At 39.9% G+C, this 24207-nt stretch overlaps 2 protein-coding genes across 3 annotated transcripts in view; both read right to left on the bottom strand.

The window, feature by feature from the left end:
* Window positions 1-7213: 7213 nt before the first annotated feature.
* si:ch211-156j16.1 (uncharacterized protein LOC564557 homolog) lies at window positions 7214-18662 on the bottom strand. Its single transcript, XM_059334047.1, has 4 exons — window positions 17496-18662; window positions 10737-11162; window positions 10103-10211; window positions 7214-8769 (listed from the first exon to the last, which is right to left on the bottom strand). Exons 1-4 carry the CDS (start codon window positions 17557-17559, stop codon window positions 8763-8765), a joined length of 606 nt encoding a protein of 201 aa, XP_059190030.1. The 5' UTR covers window positions 17560-18662; the 3' UTR covers window positions 7214-8762.
* A 1592-nt stretch (window positions 18663-20254) lies between these two features.
* The window catches only part of LOC131971341 (forkhead box protein J3-like), a 79398-nt gene continuing 75445 nt past the window's right edge, over window positions 20255-24207 (bottom strand). For both annotated transcript variants that reach the window (XM_059332743.1, XM_059332741.1), the window contains one exon: window positions 20255-22727. In XM_059332743.1, coding sequence (XP_059188726.1) covers window positions 22603-22727 — 125 coding nt within the window. In that variant the 3' untranslated portion in view covers window positions 20255-22602. The remainder of the gene's footprint in view (window positions 22728-24207) is intronic.

Raw genomic sequence — 24207 nt, 5'->3', positions numbered from 1 at the left:
CAACATCAACAATATTCATGTTATTATTCTAAGTTTTACTGTTGATTGATGTTCATCCAGCATTCTTTCTACACTTACGCAAGGTATGTACTATGGAAAACGTGCCAGAAATGTATTTATTTATTTATTTATTTTTGTAATTTTCAATAAAGCATTGAGCTGTCTCTTCAGACTAAAATGAGAACATTAGCGTACAATTGCCAGCCTTTACAAATGGTTTCATTAAAATATACACTTTTAATGTTGTAGGCTAAGATATTGCATATATTAATCTGATATAATACAGATATTTATCTAAGGTATTACAAATATTGATGCTGTTTAAAAATATATTTTTGGATTTTCAAACAAATTAAATATATTTTAATTATAAGCTTCAAACAGTCATATAGTTTGATAAATATGCACCCAATTTATGTTAAAAACACAGTAACATTTTTCACTTTATTTCTGAAACAAAACTATCCTGCGGTGTACTGAAAAGGCCAGTAGAGGGCGCAATATACTAAAGTCTCAATCTAAAGTACTTGGTAAAAAGGCTATACTGTAACTGTGGTCAGTTACATCAAATATGTATTTCTGAGTTATGTGCATGATATGAGTGTGTTAAAATGTGTATATTAATGGTTTTATTGCTATCATTTATAACTGTATGATATTTTATAAATATAGTAGGAGTGTTGAGGGTGTTCTATTAAAAATAGTTACTTAAAAGACAATAATGTTTGTTTGTTTTTTAATCCAAGCATTTTAATCCAAAATACGACCAAAAAGTGCATACTTCTTACATGATTTAATTTATGTTGCAAAAATATGTGCTAGTTCAGTGACAATATTAATGTGGATGTTTCCAGCCAGTCAATATCTTAAAAATTCTGACTTCACAATGTTATTTCTGTTTCACCGCTTTTGAGAGAACAGAAGCCAAACTGAGCTGACAAGTTAAAGATTTATGATGTGCAGCAGCATTTGTTCTTTTCTCCTGACCAGCTCTTTGTTTTCACCAACAATTGTCAATGTAATCATAATGCACTGGTTCATATCGAGCTCAAACCTACACGTATAGAAAGCTACCCTCTGGTTTCACATGGTTTTTTTTCAACCTCCAGAACCAACATAAATTACATTCTTTGAGACGACCTGTAGGAGTTCTCCAGATGAACATTTGTGACATCGTGCAGCACATGGGCGTGTTCTCATGGCACATGCATGGCATGTCCCTTATTGTAATGTATGTGGGCTGAGTGGTGTTTCGCTATCAAACATGCCAGACTCCTGCAAGCCGTAATAAAAAGATCATGAACAACAGGCCTCTCTATTCAGGCCTTCTCTGTATTTTCAAAGTTTGGGAGTCAACCTCCCAAACCTTGTTGTGAAGTTGCTCTCACGATGCGATGCGCTGAACTGACTGACATCTTGAAGAACAAACTGTGTTAAACAGTTTAGGATTCTCACACGTAGTTCATTAAGTGTCAAGTTGACCGTGATCATGTTTATTTTAAGCTTGTCATAGCACGTCACTCTGGACAAGGCTCCAGCATGTCGTTCACAGTCGATGGTGATTGCAGCTGTGGAATTCTGATGAGCAGTTCACGATTGAGTCTAATGGTCAGACACATACGTCAAATCACCATCTAAGCAGGTGCTGACCGCCTGGAGGCTTGTCACACACATGGCTAAGCAGTCAGAGAGTCTGTCATAAAGTAAGTATGAGTTTCACTAGACCTGAAAGCAATTCACCACATCTATAGCTTTTTCAGAAAACAGACTTGACTTTGTTGCATCATGGTTGCATAGCTAGAAAATCTTTGCAGGAGCTGTGCACCTCAGACTCCCAAACTCAGCTGAGGTACAGTGATGTTATGTGTAATGTTGCTACCACATGTCAAGGATATGCATCCTCTCCTATGTTACTCAAATAACCTGCTTCACTGCCAAACTTAAGGTCAACATGTGATACCTCACCTGGTTTGACCGTAAATAACCCTGCTACTATATTTTTGAACTAAGAAACAACATTGCAAAGAAGATTTAAATGCTCAATATCACATTTACGGGCATAATACATATCTGAGGTGTTTTTCTCAAGTGTTGGGGTTGAGTTAACGGACACTTTTGAAATAAAACACTGAATGTGTGGTATGCATACTTTTTTAGAAAACATACTTTTCTACCCCTTTTTATCTTATATTTATAATTTAGCTTTTTCAGGCAATTATCTCTTGTATTACTGCAGACTGTAATGAAGATAACATAAGATAAGCCTTTATTGGTCTCCAGAGGTGTTGCAGCTGCACAAGGACAGAAATAGTACAGATTAAGTAAATAAATAAATAACACAAAGTATATAAAAAGCTCAAATAAGAATAGATTAAAATAAAAATGCAGACGTATGTGTGTATGCACACTAGTTGTGCTGTACCTTGTATAGGAGTTGCATGTTCTTGTGTCTGCAGATAAAAACACTATGAAAAATAAATGCATTTAAAAGAAAAACTTGCATATAGTGTGTACTGCATATAAGAAACAACTGCTTTTGTTTAATTAGATGTGCCAATTAAGGGAGCCAGCATACAACTGAAGGCCACACAGAAAAAATGCAGCAGCTACCTTTACCTAACAGCACCAGCACTAATGACACAGTTGCCATGCAACCATTAGCTTTATTCAATTCATTCCTAACTTGACAGATGTTTGTTACGGGGGCGGAGTTTGTTACAGTAGTGTATTAAATGCAAGCTATTGGAAGGGAAAGTGTGGAAATGGACAGCTGAAGATTAACATACAATACATTCATTTAATGTCACTTTCGGGGGCTGCACATAATGTTACTGAGCAACTGTGGTTTAAAAACACCAATATGTCTATGAGTTATTTGTGTTCTTACGGAGAACTTTAAAAGCAAACAGGAAACTGAGTAATTGTGAGAGAAACGGAGACAAAGTGTGCCCCAGATTACATGCATGGCAGCATATCCTGTGGCAGTGGGCGCCGGTTCGTGCCTATGACTCTGCGCACAATGAAACATTCACCATCCACCAGAACATATAGGACAACAGAGACAAAGAGGGAAAGAGGGAGAGGTGGTCCACAACGTGTCTGTGTATCAGGCGGATCAGTGAGCAGTGCTTTGGCTTGAAACAATAAGAGTCCCTTATAGAAGATGTGTGCCACACAAGGCAGACAAAGCCTCGCCTGTAACCAGACAACATTTCATGTTAGTGCTTCATGTCGTGGGACGCCAGATGTGCAGGGAGAAAATGTTAATGTGAACATGTCGGAGCACAAATACAGATTGTACAGTGCAAAACACATGATACTGTACATGCAGTACATGCACACAACTGTAGCCCACTGTACAGTATATTTATGTCCTGACAGCACACACACACACACACACCACGCCCATGCTAATAATCCCCTGAAGTCCAATAAACACACATGTGCCCTCCAGAATCACTACCCCTTGTCAGTTTTGCACACACACACACACACACACACATTAAGATATGCACTCTGACCCCCATGAAGTAGCACACCATATGTACAAGAATATTGTACACACACACTTGTATACCACACACTCCCCATCAATCCTTCTCTCCTTTCACTGTCTCCTCGGTGCTGCCACACAGTCACACCCAAGCAGATTCAGCTATTCCTTGCATCACCCATACTGTATCTGACCACAAACACACAGTGCCTGTCACCCAACTTTATCCCCCCCCTCGCTCGCCCCTTCACCCCTCCACCCCTCCCTCACCAGCTGTCTGAGACACTCAAAACCCACGGGCCTATGGGCTGACATTTATCTCATGACATCACAAACCCACTGCACTCCACAGGCCTGACAAGTGGCACTTCTCGCACGCACACAGACCTGCACACTTCAATCACCATAGAATGGCATTCATGTCAACTCTACTGCAGAGTGCAGGTAAAAACTACTGCTGCTTGTTTACAGTAGCGTCTTGTATCAGGTAAAATTCTCTATGTACTCATAGATCTTATGTTACTGGAACACTAATCAAACTATCAAATCACTTCCTGTAGATTTTAACAAAGCATCCTCTTAAAACCACAAACACATTTCGCCCTACACTTTTGAGACGTTACGCCGCAGATCGTGGTTTATCAAAACACGGAACTGAGCACATTTGATGCTCTCAAGCTGTTTCTGATACGGCCAACTGTAGGTTGCACGACTGCTAAAGTAGCAAGAAGGTGTTGGGCCGTGGCCAGCTGGGGCCTCTGTGCTTTGTATGTGTATCCTCCACATGCTCCGGCTTCATCCCACCAGTGTTATCTGGTATTACATAATATTCCAATGAGATGACTGATATTTTTCATCAACCAAATACGCTGAATCTGAATCTGTGGGAATTTACAGTCAGATGTTTTGGTTTTGTCACTTTAAAGGCTCAATTTTGGGAAAATGTAACATCTTAACAAGAGGACACTGTCACAAATTGAATCAATGCAGTTGATGCAAGACTACCAAAAGGTTGCTCAGATGTTGAAAAAAAAAATTGCATTTGTTGCTTAGAATGGACATTAATAAAATGGATAAAAGAAAGACTCAATAAGTTCCTTAGGTTAATTATTAGTGTTGTGAGATTTCCGCTACTTTCAGCACTTAACAGCAAGGAGGACTGGAATGTACCACTTCATTTCTACCACCCAATGCTTTACACGTTTATAAAATATAAGTATAATTTATTTATAATCTATTAACCCTTTATATGGATATTATGTACAGTCTGGCTGGGCGATATTAAAATGTCTAATGCATACAGTTTTCAATATAGTTTCTATCTGCATTATGGCAATAATTATGTTATTTGGACGACCCTTGTTATGATCCTAGTATGTGTAAGTAAAGCTGAGTAACATAGGAGTGCTGTTTTGGAGTACACAAAAATTGGCTTTTGTGGTTATTTCATATTGGCTGTTTATTGAATTACAAGAGAATGTGCTATATTGTGATATGTATAGTTATCGAGATATGAAATGACTTATATCTGGATCAAGGATTTTAGCTATATACAGTTATGGAAAAAAGTATTAAACCACCCTTGTTGTCTTCAATTTCTAGTTCATTTTAATGCCTGGTACAACTAAAGGTACATTTGTTTGGACAAATATAACGATAACAACAAAAATAGATCATAAGAGTTTTTCCATTGTTTTCTTGATAATATCCAACACCATTATCAAGAAAACCATGGAAAATGGCTCTTATGATCTATTTTTGTCGTTATCATTATAATTGTCCAAACAAATGTACCTTTAGTTGTACCAGGCATTAAAATGAACAAGAAATTTGAGAAAAAACAAAGGTGGTTTAATCATTTTTTCCATGACTGTTTCTCCCAGCTCTAAATAAAAATGTAACATATGTAATATGTAACATTCTTAGTTAATTTGAGCTTCTCTTTTTTTTTAATGAATTTTAACTGTTTCCTTTGCATTTTTCTGTTGCTCTGATTGACTGAGCACAGATAGGACACAGATAGCACAAAATAACTTGTAGGACAGAGAGCCTCACCTGCCAAAAACAAATGTAACAGAATTAGCCTGAAGCCTGGTGTTTATTTAAAGCCCTGATTAGGAAAAAAACTCATTCCACTTTTGTTATGCAATCTGTGCTTTCCCTACACTGTTAGGATTATAATCTGCTGAGTGGGCACTAACAGTTTTCCTACAAATAAAAATGATGGCCAGTTGGGAACACAGTTTTCTTCTGTGTGCAATATATCACAAACAGGCAGCTCCCAGTCAGCTATAAGTGACCTGCTATTTCTGGTTGCCAGTGTACTGAGAAAAATACATGTTAACACACATTCTTAAATACACCGGTGCGGTTTGATTTAGAGGGAAAGATATTTCCTCATCCATCTGTCTGCTGGAGCTGAGCAGTTTCTTCCTTCCTCTCAGACACTTTTTTTCAGTTACCTCTAGCTGAGCGCAGGAAAGGGGAGGGAAAGTTGTGTAAATTCTGATGAACCCATCACTCTTTTTTTATTTCCCATGTACAAATATAGGCTCGTACATCATGTAAGTATTTACAGATACGGGACATAACATGTACAACCTGGACAGGCACATGGTGGACCACACAAACACATGTGAATATAGCAGAGCTTCCACACACTCAGCTAAAATTTATGCCTGCGCACCACATATGCAGGCGGTTTTGAATCTGATAATTAAATATGAGACACAGACCTGTGTGTCATGGATCTGACCAAGACTCTCTCAGTGAATCACAGACTTTAATAGTGTGTCTTAATAGCTGGGACATTTTGCTGGAACACGGCTGTTATGATAGGTTTACCATGTGTTCTTGATGGTGAGATGGTGATGTAGGAGTGTAGTAAGAGTATTTGTAAGGGTGTAAAATGCACATGATCGATGCAGGGCCCACCCAGGAAGTGACTCCTCCCTGCAGCGATGCACAGAATTCCCCCCTTGCTAAAGGGGAGAGAGGGAGCTGCTGGCAAGCTGCTTCACAGCCACGGCCCATAGCCGCTCCATCTGCCCCTCTCAAAAGACTCCATTGTTCCCAGCAGTCTGAGGCGAGAGAGTGAGTTAAAGAGAGTTATGGAGCTCGCCGGTGGGGCAGAGGCTGGGGTGGTGGGCGTTGGGCCGCTGCCTAAAACCACACGGAGGAGAGGGAGCCAGACACAGAGCATCTCTGTGCGACTCACAGTCTACTGTTGGAGCCTTGCCTCAGCTTAACAGCACTCTATGAAAAAGTCCACAACATGACATAAAAAACACACCTAACTGTCAGAGGTTTCAACCGACTCAACGGTCCGAGGCCATATGTTCCTCCATATTTGGTGCTGTTTGTCTCCCTGCTGAAAAGGGGTTGTTTTTTAAAATTCAAAGCACGACTTAAACTGGCCAATCAGAGTGCAGGGGAAGCTGCCCCTGTGGCAGCTTCTTAATGATGTGTGTGATTTGCACTCTCAAATAAAAAACAAGCATCATGCGATTACAACTGAAAGTATTTTGGCCCGACTCAAGACTGAATACAGTGTTCCTCAAGAATGTGTTGACTTTTAGGCGTTGCCACGGTGACTACGTAATCTAATAGGATAGGAAATGCCTATGTAGCACAATAAACGGATATTTGAAAAGGCATTTTTTTTGGGGCACAAAAGACAAACACTCACTTTGAGAGTATTTTCAGTTTTTTATTGAAACAGTATGAACAAAAAACACTGCAATTAAATAAAAGGGTTCAAACAAATCAGATGGCACAAATTAAAGACCTAGAACTGATATGTGGCAAAGCAGAGGAGAGGAAACAAACATGTGTCGTTGCAAACATTTGCAGTGTCTAAAGCCTATTCATTAAACATTACATCACTCATTCAGTGCACATATTAAACGAGTTTGTAAAGCAAGCGGAGCTAAGCTGAGACTTCATTATTTGTACACCCATTTAGCACACTTACAATTGCAAAAATAACAAAATAGGGCATTACTGCCTAACACTGTGCACTAAAAACTAAGTGCAACTATAAAATGTCATCCTGTGCACGCAATATGGGGTTAGCTAAATTTAAAAGACCGGATGGCTGTTCTGGTAAACTAACTATTAACAAAAGTACTATGAATACATTGGCCAAGACAATGCTATCACTATGTCTAATAACTGCTGGCTGTGTGTAAGCCTTTATAAGGAACAAGCCAAAAGTCATCAAAGCTGTTCTTTGTGGAATGGGTGGCAGTTAAAAAGTACAGTGAATTCACATTAATAATGCACTTCAAAAGTTAAAATCCCCCCCTAACTACCAAGAGAATACCAGAGACAGTGGCACAAACCCTTCTGCTAAATTTCACAGATATGTATTAGGTTTTTATGTCAGTGTTAAAGTGGGCAGAATGTCACGTTACTCTTGCAAATGAGGGTGCCTTTTGTTTTTTTCTGTTAGCCCCATGCTACAGTAGCCCTCAAAGCTCATGAGTGTGTGTGATGTCGAAACAACTTCTGCACACGGTGCTTCATACAGTTGGCCAACATATCAGTGATTCTGGCTACATGAGAAAATGTTTCGCTCAGGGGTGCTTTAAAGGTCTGTTAGCCACAACAATAGCCTAAGGCTGCCTGTATGTACTGTGTATTCCATAATATCAAACGCTACGCCTATGCAACTGCAACATATGAGAAAGTCATTAGCTGTATACTATGTAGTCCCCTTGCATTGTATATACATCCTGTGGAATTTGTAATTGTCGCTCCTGCTTTCTTTCCTGCTCCCACCTTATTTAATTTCCTTTTGTTTCGTCAGTATTCTCCATTTTTATGTCCTTTCAAACTTCCATGCAAATCTAAATATATCTCCCTTTAAAGAAGAAAGATTTTATCCCTAGATGTCAGATAATCCCCTACCTTTCTTCCCCCTTTCTCTTTTTTTTCTTTTAACAAAATTCATTTGAAAAGGCCTGAAATTCTTTGTGACATCCTGCCGTCACCGTGTTTTGTTCTCTCCGAGGGAGTAGGGGAGGACAGAGGGAGGTAGCGGGAGGGAGGTGAGGATGTTACCCCTCTCGTCTCACATACATACAGTACATACATAAACACACACAAGCCTCCCTCCCCCTCTCTTTTTGGCAACAGTCCAGAGTCCTGGTTAGATTAGTTTAGTTCTGGTGTCGTGCTTGTTTTAATGATCGCGAATGACGTCACAGTTCAGTAGTTCAGAATTTCCAGAACTTTGGGCGCTCCTGCTGCTTGGCCGACTTTTTCCTCAAGGGCTGCAGGGATAAAAGAGACATTCAGTCAGTGGCTGAAAAGGGAGGATTATAGTTTAGACAGTAGTAAGTGTATCTGGGGGCCAACTTATTTTAATGATTATTCATCTGTATGCTTGTTTTAGTGTCATTTCATGGTGTAAAATTATTTTCTCTACAATGACATTGACAACAAAAAAAAGCTGGTTTGTAGATTTTAATAAAAGATTAAAGATGTAGGCAAATATACACAAAAAACAATATAAGGGATATGTTATCAAAACCTTAAATGGGAGATATTTTGTTTTAATGCCAGGGAGTTTTATTGGGAGTTCACAGGATTATTTTTGGGACTACATTTGCCCCTTAAATCATAGAAGATCTTAAGACAATACACTGTGAAATAAACCAAAAAAATAGACCAACAATCACAGAAATACTGATAATTAGTTCCTGGGACAAAACCAAACAGAAGTTGATTACTCTGTGTTGCTGCTTCACTTGTGACAAACACAAGCCCTCTGTTTCAAAGACCAAATCAAGCTGTTAGTATAAAACCAGCCTGCTTGATGACCCTCGGCCACAGAGACAGACACTGAGTCAATAAACAAGCCAAATAAAGCCACTTGTCACCATGAATGCCCAATTTTCCTCCTAAGGCCGCAGGGCTGTGTGTCAGCAACAGCAGCAACAAGCATCAAACTCTGTTGGGGGATTTTTTGGGGGAATATACATCTGTTACAGGATCGGACTGTTAAGTGATTAGCTGAGAGAATAAAGTAGAGAAATTTACAGAAACCAAAACGCTCTCTTTTTTCGCAGGTTTTTTGTTCTTGGCAGACCTGTGACACAAGAAACATTCATCATTAGCAAGACATGCAGCTCATGACAGTATTCTCTGAGGGGAGGGTGTGGTCCGTGGGAACGCTGTCACTTGGATGGGACCTCAATTACTCTCGATGCTCGAATATGTTTTACAGTAGAGACCAATAATGGTCTAAATGCTAAGCAGTTTGTGCTGGGCATGCCAGGTCATCTTATCACACAGAACAACTCTCTCTCCAAGCCATTACATCACTGCCTGTGTTATTTCATCAGAGGATGTGTCAGTGATGACTTAAAGCTCATGCTGTTTCTTTCGCTCCATATTTAGAGGAGGCAAGAAGTGATGACTCACTTCAACATCAATAGAACTTTTTGCATTCACATGGATTCAAGCCCTGCCTGTGTGTGTGTGTGTCTGTCTGTCTGTCTGTCTGTCTGTCTGTCTGTCTGTCTGTCTGTCTGTCTGTCTGTCTGTCTGTCTGTCTGTCTGTCTGTGTGTGTGTGTGATCTCCATTAGAGATGAGGTACTTACGAGTATTTTCCCATCCTCCTCACCACTGCGATCACCACAGCGATGACGATGATCACTGCCAACAGAGCGCCGATCACAATGCCGACTACCTGACCAGAACTCAGGCCCTCTGTGGGACAGGGAGACAAGAGTTAGTCTACTCTTAGTCTTTATGTTATATTTTATACTATAGAAAGCACCTTAACTGTAATGGGTCATTTTCCCACTCAGATTAAACTAAATGGCATCTACAGGCATGGAAAAATTATTAGACCACCCTTGTTTTCTTCAATTTCTTGTTAATTTTAATGCCTGGTACAACTAAAGGCACATTTTGGACAAATATAATGATAACAACAAAAACAGCTCATAATAGTTCAATTAAAGAGCTGGTATCTAGCCATTTTCCATGGTTTTTCTTAATAATGATTTTGGTTATTATCAAAAAAAGCATGTAAAATGTCTAGATATCAGCTCATAAATTAAACTAGTATGAGCTATTTATGTTGTTACCATAAAATTTGTCCAAAATATATATTACCTCTAAGTAAGACAGAGTGAAAGAGATTTAAGGCATTTTAAACCCCACCCAACACCCTAGCTTCCACATTTCAGTCATTATTAACAACTTCCTTCAATCCCATCATTTCCTTACCCACTGTGTCATCTTCAACGACCACCTGTTCCCCCGACTCTGTCTCGGTGGCTTCCGTCGCCTCAGGTTCGACCTCTGGCACAACGGGTGCTATGGTCTCCACTACAGGAGCGTCAGTAACCTGGGGTTCTGCTGGCGCTTCAGTAGCAGGAGCAGCAGGAGCAGCAGTCTCAGCGACGGCCTCTTCAGTATTGACAGTAGTGGGAAGCGCCTCTGTGGCAACTTCTACCGAGGGTTCTTCTGTTACCACGTCTTCTGTTACGTCTTCTTCTGTTACGACTTTTTCAGTGGCCGCTGGTGGTTCTGTGTCAGGAGCACCAGTGATTACAGTAAGTTCCTCTTTGGGAGCCTCGGTAACATCAGGCACATCTTCGTGTACGGCCTCAGTGGGCAAAACACTTAGTTCTGTAGGGAGTGCTGTTGGGCCTGGGGAGAGGGCACAGATGGGTTCACATGTAGGCATAAATGTAGTGGTACACATCCACTGACAGTGTTTGAAGATTAAAGTACACTTATTGTTTTTATAGGTCAAAAATGAACCAAAAGTCCTTTCAGGCGTTTCAATTATCGCTTCAGGCAGATTTCAATGTGTTGCTGTGGATGTGGAGATGTTTTTGAGGATTGTTTTGTTGTAATGTACATGGTCACCCATGAAGTTGTAATAAAATACTTTTTTCTCGTGTTACCGTGAAATGATTGTGACAATGTGATTTATTCTTGACAGGTAAAGTCAATCTTCAACCCCTTTCAAAACTGTATTAATCAATCTCTTCCAACCATGAAACCACAATCAACAGAGGACTGTGTCTGAAAACGATATTATTCCGACTTCTTGGGCAACGGTGTATATTAGAAAATATTTACTATTAAGCAATAAAGATCTACGTTTCAAATTAATGTTTATCACATTGAGTTTTTTCATGTTTTCCGAGAACACAAGATTCTATAATCTTCCCAAAACCTCTTTTGGATTTCAGATTTGACACTGTGGCTGTAAAATTTAACTATACTTTAGACAAAACAACTTTAAAGTTTATTATAAGATCTTGATATGTGAACTTTATATCAGTGTGATTGTATAAGAGGACAATGAATTAGATTATTGAAAGCCCTCGGTCATAATGACCCACTACAGTGTGCTGATACATCGTTCTGTCCAAACTGGAAACTGACACAGAATAAGGCCCGGTGTGTCAGAATGACTACGAAAAAGGTCAAAAAGGTCTAAATGTTTAGATTCCTCCCTGACATAATGACCTTTCCTCTTTCCCACACACTTTTGTAACACTTCTCCCATCAGCAGCACATGACTACCGTGACCACCACACCCCATGACTTCATAAAAAGACGCATCCCCTCCACCCCTCCATCCTGTCTTTAAGGCTCTGTGCTTGCGTGCTGGCATGCCACATCCTCTGCCTCATTTCCTGTGGAGCGAGCTGCCTGTGAGGAGAGCGCGGGAAGCCTTGTTAACCCTCAGCCACTTAAACATGTGAAGGGTGGGGCAGCAGGGACAACGCCTGACCGTGTGAGAGACACAACAACTGGATGATTTGCAGTTTCAGGAAGACTCTTTGATTAAATTGTGGATTTAACCCGTTTGGGAAAATGTCAGCCATGCTCTGAAAGCATCTTGTTTGTATGTCTTTATCAATAGAGATATGTTGTACAATATCACTCTTGAGTTATTTTTCTGAATGATTATTATCTAAAATCAAGTTTTGTCTGAGCTCGAAAGACCTCCTGCGCTTACAGCAAAATGGAGGCTTACCCTCTGCAAAAAGACATGTATTTATCCTTCTGTCTTTCATCAAGGTCTGGACTATGAAGCAGGCTCGGTTCAACCTAATCATTTCCCTCCAATAGCCCTAGCTCCATCTCCCCACGTTCAACATCCTCCCAGCCACAACTGAAAGCTTAGCCTGGATAGCACTGCTTCAAAATTAAGGAGGTAGATTTCAGTGTGGCACCAAAATTACGGTCTACAGTTAACTTTCCACTGACACGATGTTGGCCTGAAGTCACTTCTTCTCTTTGGAAAAAAAGAAAAAACCTTTAAAAGTACTTCTCCCTGAAAACATTCATTCTGTAGAGACCAGAAACGTCTTCTAAAATTAAAATCTGACATCATTCTCTCTCCATCTCTGTTTTCTCCGATTGTTCTAAATACTTGAAATAATAGAGAATACTTCACAAGGGTAAAAATAACTGTGAATGGTCGAACAACCGGCGCGGTTATTCCTAGTCCTGTGTTGGCTATGGTGTTCATTAGCAACAGGCGGGATAAATATAACAAAACATTTGTTCCCACTGTGGCAGAAGGGGGTTTTCAAAAGACGACCCAGACTGTTTGTTTGGAAAATCTGTAAGCGATGATAAAATGGTCTGCGCTTCACAGAGTATGGCTGTACGCTATGTGTAATCTCCCCCTCGGCCCCCTTTGACAATTGTTTCATTATGTGTACAGTTCCCACAATTAGCTCAGAGTAGTATTTCCTCCCCACTGTGCTGACTATCCTGGGTTAATACAGCTGCATTAATGAGTAACACAGTAAGACTGTGGCGGGCTACATCCCCTCTCCTCTCTTTTCCTTTTTACTTCTCGCACGTCTTCCTTTCCATGACCCTGCCACTCCCTAAGGATAGGTTTGTTGCTGCTGAAACCTTTGAGAAGGCTGAATCCCTGGAGAGAAAGAAAGGGAGGGCAGAAGGGAAAGCAAAAAAGGTGGAGGGGCGCTTGGAGGGAACAGCCCCGAGTCCCTTCTGCTGCTTGATTTGAACATGGTCTACTTCTGCTGTGCCTTTTTTGCTCACAGCAAGATGTGTGGTTGACTATATGTAAGTGACGATCTGTTAATCCTCTGGGGGGTCAGAGAGAACGAAGGATCAGATCCAGAACAAGCTGGTAAGGAGGAGAACTAAATATGTGAGCACTAAACTCATTTAAACCTCAGAATTTAAGGGGCGTTGCAAGGAACCAGTCAGCAAAAAATACAGAAGAACTGGAAGCCATTCAAGTTGCTTTTTCATTCTTTCAATCCTAGACTGAAAAACGTTTACGTAACTGTGGCCTTGTACTTATTATTCTAAATGTTTGGTGGTGCACCCAGGTCATTTTATCCACAATTACATCACTTTGACCACACATGCGCTCTCACATCCATTAGCATGTGAAGCATGAAACAGCCTGAAATCCCAGTTAACAAGCGTCAGTGAGTTCACACTGCATGTATGTGTATGTTAACCTATGGCTGCCTCAGCCACTGACCGGCCATTAAAGGGTCGATTCACCAACATTAAAAAACTTCAGTTCTCACTCATTACGTAAAGGTTAAGACGACATAAGTTTAAGTTGAAAACAAATGATAATGATACTAAGGATGTCACAATTTTTTTACTTTGTTTATTGTGTTTTAAAAAATCTCTTTTTTGCAGATGAATTACACCTACAAACTATATGTACAAAAAGAGACGCTGGATTGTTAACCTGTTATCATATGCGTATTATTAACATGATATCAATATGTATTTATTTTAAATATCATGTATTTGACAATAGCAGTATATTGTGACACCCCTAAATGACACGGACCATAAAAATAGGTTTCAGAAAAGTAATTCAAATAAGTAATCATGACTGTTAATCACACTGGCTTTACAATTTCCCTCAAATAAGGATTAGTGATGGTGGGTTGAGGTGGAGTGTAAAAGGCAGGTGGCCAAAAGAGTTAAAAGTAAGAGAAGTTGTACAGAAACAGAAGCAAAAAGCTGTGAGAAAGAGGTAGAGGCACCCATATGGGGCCTGGCATAAATAAAACCTCCAGAGAGAATGAAAGAGTGAGGGAGGCACACAACGATATACAGTGTGAGACAGGAAAGGAGGGAGTAGAAGCTTCCATCCATTACGATTACAATCAGCTGTCACTGAGGCCCCTCATTTGTGTGTGTGTGTGTGCGTGCGTGTGTGAGTTAACTACTAACTACAGTCCTGTGTAGGAGGGAAAGGGCCCGTGCAGACAGTGTGAGGGAGTGTGTCCACCTTTGGAGCCCAGGAATGTTTTTGCGGCGCTGGAGGAGGGAAATGTGAGAGAGATAGGCGCCCTGCCCATCTCAACGCACTTTGACGAGATGTCGCACGGCGTAACCTCCCCCGCTCGACCAGTAGGAGTCAGCTGTGGAGATACTGGGCCGTGCCATGCACTGCACATTGGGGATTTTAAGCAGGAGAAGCAGGAGTGGAATATTCTTATCAGAGACGCAATACAATGAGCGTCCACATTCGTACAGGAACTGACTTTTTCCCCTCCTGGCCTAAAGATAGCAGGACATGTAGCAGGTCCCATCTGGACTCTATCGCCTAGGGCAGAAACTGGTCCAGAGCTAGATCAAGAGGGCCTTTAATCTTAGGCCTAAAAGGTCTGATTAAATTCCTAAAATGTAATGAATCAGTGCAGGATGACATTAAATGCAACCACTGCAGAAATGACAACATAAACAGATTCCTGTTGTGGCATCACTGCTGGCCTTCCAACTCTCTCCTTTTCTTTCAAACTAAACTAAACACCCCAGGCTTCCCATTTAATCAAGCAAGCCTCTTAATGTATTTCTAATCTTGCTAACCTTCAAGTCCAACTCCCACATCATAAAACACCCTCCCAGTTGTGTAAGTGTTCCTTAGTCAGCAGCAGCTCTATTTTTTTTTTTCTTACTTTCTCTTGCACCATGTCTCACCCTGCAGCACACGTAGGTGCTAGAGATATGAGACATTTGTGTTAGTCCTCACAGAGGAGACACACACACACAAACCTCCACAGGGAGGTTTGGGCCATACTCTGAGCCCTGCTACAGTCTCGAGTCGTCAGGGTCTGGGCTTGGTCCCGGCTAAAATGGCCTCAGACTCCTTTCCATAAACAGATGTTTCTTTCTCCTTGCGGAAAATTTTGGAAGTATGACTGAGATGTTTTTTTTTTCCCTTCTCAAAACGAGACTCAGTTGACGTGAGAAGTGCGCCTTTCCTCATGGTCCCACTTAACCAGCATGTGTCTCATATTTGGAGTATGAGCGCAACATTTGAGTCATTTCTAGAAGTGGGCACGGACAAAGGGCACTGACCTCTCCCTTCAGCAGCCAGATGTGATGGGGATGTTATAGGCCCAGAGAGGCAGACAAAACTCATTAAGAAGGAGACTGGGGGTGGGGTTGGAGGGGGGCAGTCAGTGTGAGGGAGGAGGTGGAAGGTTTTACAGGATACTTGGGGTTTGCTAGTTAAGTGTGCAGGCATGAGGGAGTTAAAAGAGCCCATTCGTGAAGCATAGATGTGGAATGAGCCATTTTTCTTTGTTTCCCCTTTTCTTTTTGGAGAAGGTTGAGCTAAGAATCATTCTGAAAATTTAGGGACTATTTTTTTCCCCAGAGTAAATCTCCATGGAAATGGGGAAGGCACGTACCCTACGACCGGAAAAGGTTGTTGTTTAAAAATAGACCCAGCCCCTCTCTGCTCCCCCTGTGCCCACACCAACCCTGTCCCCTGGGGGTCCAGACTCATCAAGCTGGGACAGGGGAAGGGGGCAGAGAGTTGCAGGACTGTTAAGAGACGGGGGGAGAAGAGGGGTATGGGGTGGGGGGGTTAAGTGGTAAAGTTTGATACCCCACCAAAGATGGGTAAATGCCAAGGGGCGGCGTGCCGCATGGTCTAACAACATGCGGGTAAAAGAGGGTGGGGCACCTCTTGAAGCTCATCACGTACCGGGTGTTCTCTCTTCTCGTCTCTTGCTCTTCTCTTGTCCATATGACCCTCTTAAATATAGAGCCTCTCTCTATTAATACACTCACGCAAACCAGCCCTGCCCTGCCCTACAGCTCCCTCAGGCCTCAGCCACACCCCCCGTGCCTGCTGCTTCCACTGGGCAAACACTGCTGGTCAAGGCAAAGGAAGGAAGCAGAAAGAAAGGAAGAAAGGGGAAAACATACAAACAGGAGGAAAGAGAGACGAGAGAAAACAAAGATGCATAGAGGAAAACAGAAGGAAAAGTTTGAAAGTCGTTGCAGTGAGAGAGAAATGAGAGAACCAGGAGTAATGTGAGAGGAGACGCTGGATAAGCTTTCAGATAAATGTGTACGGTGTATGTTACAGTTTACAGGCCCCATCCCTCCCTCGCTGTGTATGAGCACTGTTTTGGGAGCCTTCCAAACGATATTCCTTTCTTCTCTTTGCCAGTGCCAAGAATTTACAGACACGAGGCAGCAGAGCCTCTGCTATTACATCACATATCCCCCTCGTGTCTGTAAATCTAACTTTTTCTCCTCTCAAGAGTAGTATCAAAGTGATAAAGAAAGCGAGACAGAGGGAATTAAAATATTTAAAATCAACACAGGCCATACATTTCAGCTGCTCTCTCTTTGTTAAATGAACATGTTTGACCATAGTTTAGCTTTTCCATCAGGGTGATTCTCAGCTAAGGTGGAACATAATGGGCCAGACTACAGCCGACAGCTGTCGCAAACAGTTTTCATTGATAATTTAACAGTGAAAACATAAAAAATATAGAAATTATTTAAATTATTTGAGCATAGGAGTTGAAAAAAAAATCTAAATCAAGTTTATTTTATCTTCTGAAACCAGCCTCCACAGTGTTATTGTTCAATCACCAGGGATTAAAACAGACAAAGAGTGGAGTGGGGTAGGCACATGGAGGCAGCGGGAGCGAGGGGACACAGTGTGCTAACAGCAGGATGGTGATAGCAAGAGAGTTCACTTACTTGCATGTGTGAAGCCACAGAAAGAGACAGTCAGGGCCAACAGGAACAACAGCTGGAATTTCATCGTGTCAAGAACTTTTCTCTCCTCCAGTCACAACCTTTAGGGAGTCCCTCAGGGCAAAGAGCACGACACCAAAGCCCTCGCACACGCCGCTGCACACACGCCAGACACACACCAACCAGCCTCACCGGAGGGGAAGGGTGAAGGACCCAAAAAAAAGGAAAGGTCAGGAATGAAAATCTTTAGGGAAAGTTTGGGAAAGTAGCGGCCTGGGATCCGTTTAGAAGTGAAGACGAGCAGGCAGAGCCGGGTTGCTCTCACAGCTGGAGTCAGAAAGAGAGTGGTGGAGGGATGTAAAGAGGACAAGAGAAGAGAGAGGAGCTGTGGCCACTTTGAGGAAGTGGAGGGGGAGAGAGGGACTGGCACACAGCAGGAGAGAGAAAAGAGAGTGTGTGTGAGTGACTTAGCTGAGAGTGGAGGAGGGGTGCTGGTACTGGTGGTGGGGCTGGGCGGGTTGAGGAGCAAGGGGCAGGTTGGGTTGGGAGGAGGGAGTCCGGATTGGGGCAGTAAGGTGGTTTCAGCCCTCGTGGTCCAGCCCCGTGTAGGACGCGCTCTCCTCTTGGAGGACAGCCAGCCTGTTTGCAAAACCCTGCAATATCAGCAGCACGCACACACGCACACACCCAAACACCCAAACACTCGCTTGGAAATACCAATAAATAGACCGTTGACGTATTTATCAAGACAAGACAGGCACTTTAAACTGTAACTGGCCAGCTTCTATGATTAAAAAGTTCAAGCAACAGGCTGTTAAAATACTGTCTGAATGAATGGAGTGAGATATAAACAGAGCTTTGAGTGGTCTCAAATAATCCTTAATCACAGAGTTTAGAGCCAAGAAAGTGTCTGCAACAGAACACAGAACTTCACTAGAGGCTACCCATCACACTCTTCAGCAATATCTAACTGTTGAGAGCAAACATCGAATGAAACAAGCCTCTGCAGTGCATCTGTATTGATCTTTTCAACCAACAGCCTCACAAAGACAAGTGGCAGGGTACATCTGCGGCTGACAGACAGTAGCAAGAGAGAGCTGCTTTTTAAACAGGTTTTCCTAATGAAAAGGAGCCGTAAATACAGTTAGAACATTGTGTGACTTTCACACAGACAAGCATGGGTGGTCTGCTGAGTTTACATGCAGATGGAGGGCAAACAAACTGTTGCTTGGCACGAGGCTGACACCTGTTGGACAACAAGCTATCTGGGTCAATGCAGCACAGAGCCAAGTATGGAAAGGTTGTCCCAATAAGCACAAGTTTAGTCTCTCTCTGATCTATTGGGGGTTTCTTTTACCTGAAAAATCTGATATGAATTTTTACAAAATCCAAAAGATTGGAGAAACATGTTTGAGGTAAAGCACTATGTTGTCCAACAGAAATTTTGATTTGATTAATAAATAAAATCAGCTGTAGGCTCATACTTGAAAATGATGTTGAAGTTCTGTAAGAATGAGTAAAAGCTTCTAGGTGAGCACTGATAATAAATGGTATAAATATATAAATAAAAAGTAATGATTAAACAGTTTAAATGATTAGCTAATGGATAAACAGTTGATATACAGTTATGGAAAACATTATTATAACCACCCTTGTTTTCTTCATTTTTTTTCCATGACTGTAGCTTTTAGTGTTGTATAAGTGGCTAAAATGGTTAGCTAAGACTTAGCAAGTTAAATCATGCTAGCTAAAAGTAATGGATAAACAGTTTAAATTGTTATCTAAAAGGTACTGACTAAACAGTTTGAATAATTAGCTTAAAGTAGTGCTTAAACACTTTAAATATCAGCTAAAAGAACTAACTTAACAGTCCAGAAAAATAGTTAGAAGTAATATATAAACAGTTGATATAGTTAGCTTTTAGTGTTGTATAAGTGGCTAAAATGGCTAGCTACTGACTTAACAGTTTAAATAATGCTAACCAAAGTAATGGAAAACAGTTTATCTAAAATTACTGTTTGAATAATTAGCTAAAGTAGTGCTTAAACAATTTAAATTTTAGCTATATTAACTATAACTAATAAGTCCAAATAATTAGCTAGAAGTAATGTATAAACTGTTTAAATAGTTAGCTTGAAGTAGGAATTACAAAAGTGGTCGAAATTGTTAGCAAAAAAATATTAATACCGTTAAAATAGTTACCTAAAAGTTCACATAAAAAAATAGTTGAATTAATTAGCTAAAAGTAATGACAAAAAAGTTCAAGTAATTAGAAAAAATAAATGGATAAACAGTTAAAAAAGTATTACACACGTTCAATTGTTAGTGAAAAGTACTGACTTAAAGGTTCAAATAATTTGGTAAAAGAAATGGATAAATGGTTGATATAGCTAAAAGAAATAGGTAAAAGGTTGAAATAGTTATCTGAAAGTAGGCTACTGACTAAGCAGGTCAAATAATTAGGTGGTGATGGATAAACCTTTAGCTTAAAATAATAGATGCACGATTTAAATGTCTTATTCGTAGTTTGATTACTGACTAAACCAACCATGTGAAAAAAAAAAAATCCACTCACCACTTATGTGATGAGAAGTGTTATACATTTGTAATTGAAGAGGTTTGTGAGTTCATGTGACAGGGCTGTCGGGTAGCTCAAACCAAAAACATTCCCGGAAGCTTTAAAATTTTCTGTGCAACCGTTAATTCAAACATGCTGTCAGATGATGAAATAATGACAGCACATGTGAGGTTAGCGCAGTAAAAATGGTCAATGACATTTTAATAAACACTGAAACAGATTTTAACTGTTGAACTGCCATACACAGATTATTTATAACACACAAAAAGCCAATGCCAGTTTTTTTTTCACTTATTTACAATATACTGAAGATATGTACATACTGTGTCTCCTGAAGGACAAATAACAAAATACTTTCTCTCCTTTTGCGATTTTTCTCTTTTCAGTCTGTGTTTTTCAAGGGCAAACATAGGAGTAACATACTGTTATTTACATGGACAACAACACACAAACATATAAGATATATATGCTGGTCACTGTAATACAGCATGTAATGGCAATAATAAAGAGTATTTTTCTTTTTTTTTCTTCTTCATTTTTTTTCTTCTTTTTTTACAATGAGACCTTGTTTAGACCATTCGAACAATCACTGAGATCTTCCAAACGAAAGAGCACTTTAAGGTCCCACATTTCACTTTGAACCCACTTAATACAAACAAATTACTTGTTTCTTATGTGTATTTTTTGAGCTGTACGGAGCTGTATGCTAAAAGGAAATCAGAGAGGACTATACACACTTGTACACACAGACAAAATTAAACATCACAGTAAGAAAAGTTGAGCATTTGACACTTTTGTGAAGTCTTTGCTCCTCTGCTGATCTATATTTTTGTATTTTTTAAAAGTCTTCTGAAACAAAGAAATAAAATGTTCACGGTTTTCTTTTATTTCTCTCATTCACTAGATGCTTTCGCGTTTGGTGTTGTGCAAAAACTGCTTGTCGTCTCCTAAATGAGACGTCTTAAAATCACGTCTGACCTTCTCTGCCTGCTCATTACTTGATATGCACTTTCCTAAAATTATAAAAAACCTTGAAAAATGGAATTATATCACAAATAAACTATGTACAGGTGCATCTCAATGAATTAGAATATCATAGAAAAATGTATTTATGTCAGTAATTCAATTCAAAAAGTGGAAATAACACATTATATAGATCTATTACACACAGAATTAAACATTTTACGTCTTAATATATTTCATTTCTTTTAATTATAATGATTATGGTTTACATTTAATGAAGACCTAAAATTCAGTGTCTCAAAAAAGTGTGAATCTTACAAAAGACCAATTTTAAAAATATATTTAATATGGAAATGTTGGCCTCTGAAAATGATGTCCATCTATATGACTCAATACTTGGTTGGGGCTATTTGACTTGAACTGGAAATGGACTTTTCCATGATATTCTAATTTATTGAGATGCACCTGTATGTTTGTTGACAAAATCCAAGTCTAGCCAGCATCTCGTTTTGATAAGTGGCTGCTGTTTGAGCTACTGAAAAAGCTTATTCCACAGTATTTTCTATCAGTTAGCTTATAAGCTGACAAATGAAGATTTTAAACTTTTTGACCACAGGTACCAAGAGGCTCGCTGTTCGCCAACGGGAAGTGACAGCACCGAACAACACGCAATAACCTCGCGCACAGAGATGTAAATAGCTTTGTGTTGGTCTGACATGGTATATGAATGTAACACCCTGAGAACATGGCACCATGGACTTTTCCCACACACACAATAACGTCATTTAAATGATAAAGAAGTTTATAAATGGTGTCCAATGTGACAGAAGAAGAATAAAGAGAGGACAGACTGTGGTGCATAGAACTTTTTTGTGGCCGTTTTAACCAGCAGGTGGTGCTTCACTCAACCACTTCTGTTTCAAGTGGAACAGGTCATTACTTTCTTCTTCATAAATCCTCCTTCTAACTGTAGTTTTTAAAGCCCCACAGCCACACAGATGCCCATTATTGGAGAGAACAAAGACATGAAAAAGATGGAAATGTTTCTTGAATGTGTGTGAAAGATAATTTTTCTACAGGGAGTTTGAAGAAGATGAGGTTTCACAGGCGCTGAAACTTTGCAGACGTGGCACACATGTTGTAGCAGGAAACACAAAAATTTAAGAAACAAAAAAGAAATTCACAGACAGTTTTGACAACACTTTGGCGACTTGTAACCCTGTTGGCACTGGGGGGGGGGGGGGGGGGGGACACGACATGAGACAATTCAGAGAGCTTCAGATGTCATTTCGCTTTGGATGATGTGTGTTTACATCTTGGTCCAATCCCATGTAAGTCCTGTTTTTTTTAATGATTGTCTAGACATAGACTCAACATCCACTTGTATCAGGGAGGGGAAAAAAGGCCAGCAAGATCAGAAAAATGACTTTCTGTTTGTTTTTCTGTTGGATTGTCTTCTGTTTTTTTTCACACAGGTGAAAAGAGGTCGGCTAGTTCCATACCTCACCTGTCCTCACACGTCTCTCTCATCTCCACTCTCTCTCTCCTCATCCCTCTGTTCCGCTAAGTTTAGACGATGGAGTCCCAGTCGAAGTCGTCCTGGATGTCATCTGCAGCGAGCATGCGTCTCACCTGGAAGTGTCCCAGAGGCAGCCTGTGTTGCTGCTGCTGCTGGCTCAGCTGGCTGAGATGACCTGAACATGGGAGGAGAGCAGCAAAAACACAGATTTTTTTCAAGCTATTCAATTTTTGCTTCAATTAAGTCTTCTTTCAGACCAGTGGAAGGAAAACATCCAAAATACACATTTAAAATTAAAAATGAAGGGAATTTTACAATGCATACAGTACTGTGCAAAAGTTTTAGGCAGGTGTGGAAAAAATGCTGTAAAATAAGAATGCTTTCAAAAATAGAAATGTTAATAGTTTTTTTAATTTCAATTGACAAAAGACAGACAAATATAAATCAAGTCAATATTTGCTGTGACCACCCTTTGCCTTCAAATCAAGCATCAATTCTTCTAGGCAGTTTCTCACTCCTGCCTAAGACTTTTGCACAGTAGCGTATATTTTCGAAAAATTTTCCCCATACTTTGCGCAGAAATCTCTACTTGCACACATTCAATTTACAAGTTAAAGATTAACTTTATTTTTGAAGGTTTTACAGAGGAGTTTATTCACACTGTACATCACTCATAGCCTCAAATGCAACATAATAACGATAACTGATAATTAAGATATAACACAAGATTAAAGATACAATCACAAAAAACATGTAATACAAAATTTACTTTCTGAGTAATCACCTGGGGAAGTTTAATGTTGAACTTTTACCCTATTCACCGGTAGTGTCTCTCCTTAAAATTAAAATGTACTGTTGCACTTACAGCGATACTTCATGCAACTTATGCGTCATAAATCTGTATTATATTTTTTTGAGTGGGATGAAGAAAAGGAAACAGAGTTTTAAAAGAAAATTCTCTTGCTGCTGATCATGTTAGGGCCATCAACAGTTAGTGGAAAAATTGTAAAAGTCCAAAACCACTGAAATGCTGTTAACAACATTAAACTATCCACCACACTTTAAAATCCCACCCCCTACAAGAAACAAGCAATGTTGCTGTGGTGTTACATGCAATTCAGCATTGTATCTTACTAATTTTAATAACATCCTGTTGTAATTTTTAACTTTAAAAATAAATACAATACATACAATGAAAAGCAGCTGTATCTCTATAGAGATTAGACAATCCTTTTTATAGACTGTCAAATCGGTTTGATTGATTGAATTATGTGATAATATTTGATACTTTACTTTGTTGCATAGTTATATGTGCTGCATTATGCCAACTGTGAGTATCTTTATGTTTAGAAGCATATTCTGAGCAGCCCTTGTTACTACAGGACCATTTATATGCTGAAAAATGTGGTGAACAGTGTCCTCTAGCAGCAGGACACAAAAAAACTTTTCATACTGGCACATTAAACCATGGGACTTAAATAATGACTGCAATTTTTCATTTTATTTTACTACGGGTACCGATTTTATACATGAAGATCATTTTACTAGTCTGGTTTAGTACTACTGGCCTATAAAAACAGTTGTATAAAGTTCTTCTGTGACTGTAGATGAGCTTTTTCCAAGTCACAATATCTCAGCCTCTGCAGCTTCAAATC

This window comes from Centropristis striata, chromosome 5 (genome assembly GCF_030273125.1).
Source record: "Centropristis striata isolate RG_2023a ecotype Rhode Island chromosome 5, C.striata_1.0, whole genome shotgun sequence".
Taxonomy (NCBI): Eukaryota; Metazoa; Chordata; class Actinopteri; order Perciformes; family Serranidae; genus Centropristis; species Centropristis striata.
Note: the sequence above shows the minus strand (reverse complement) of the source record. Positions and strands in the feature narration are given on the sequence as shown.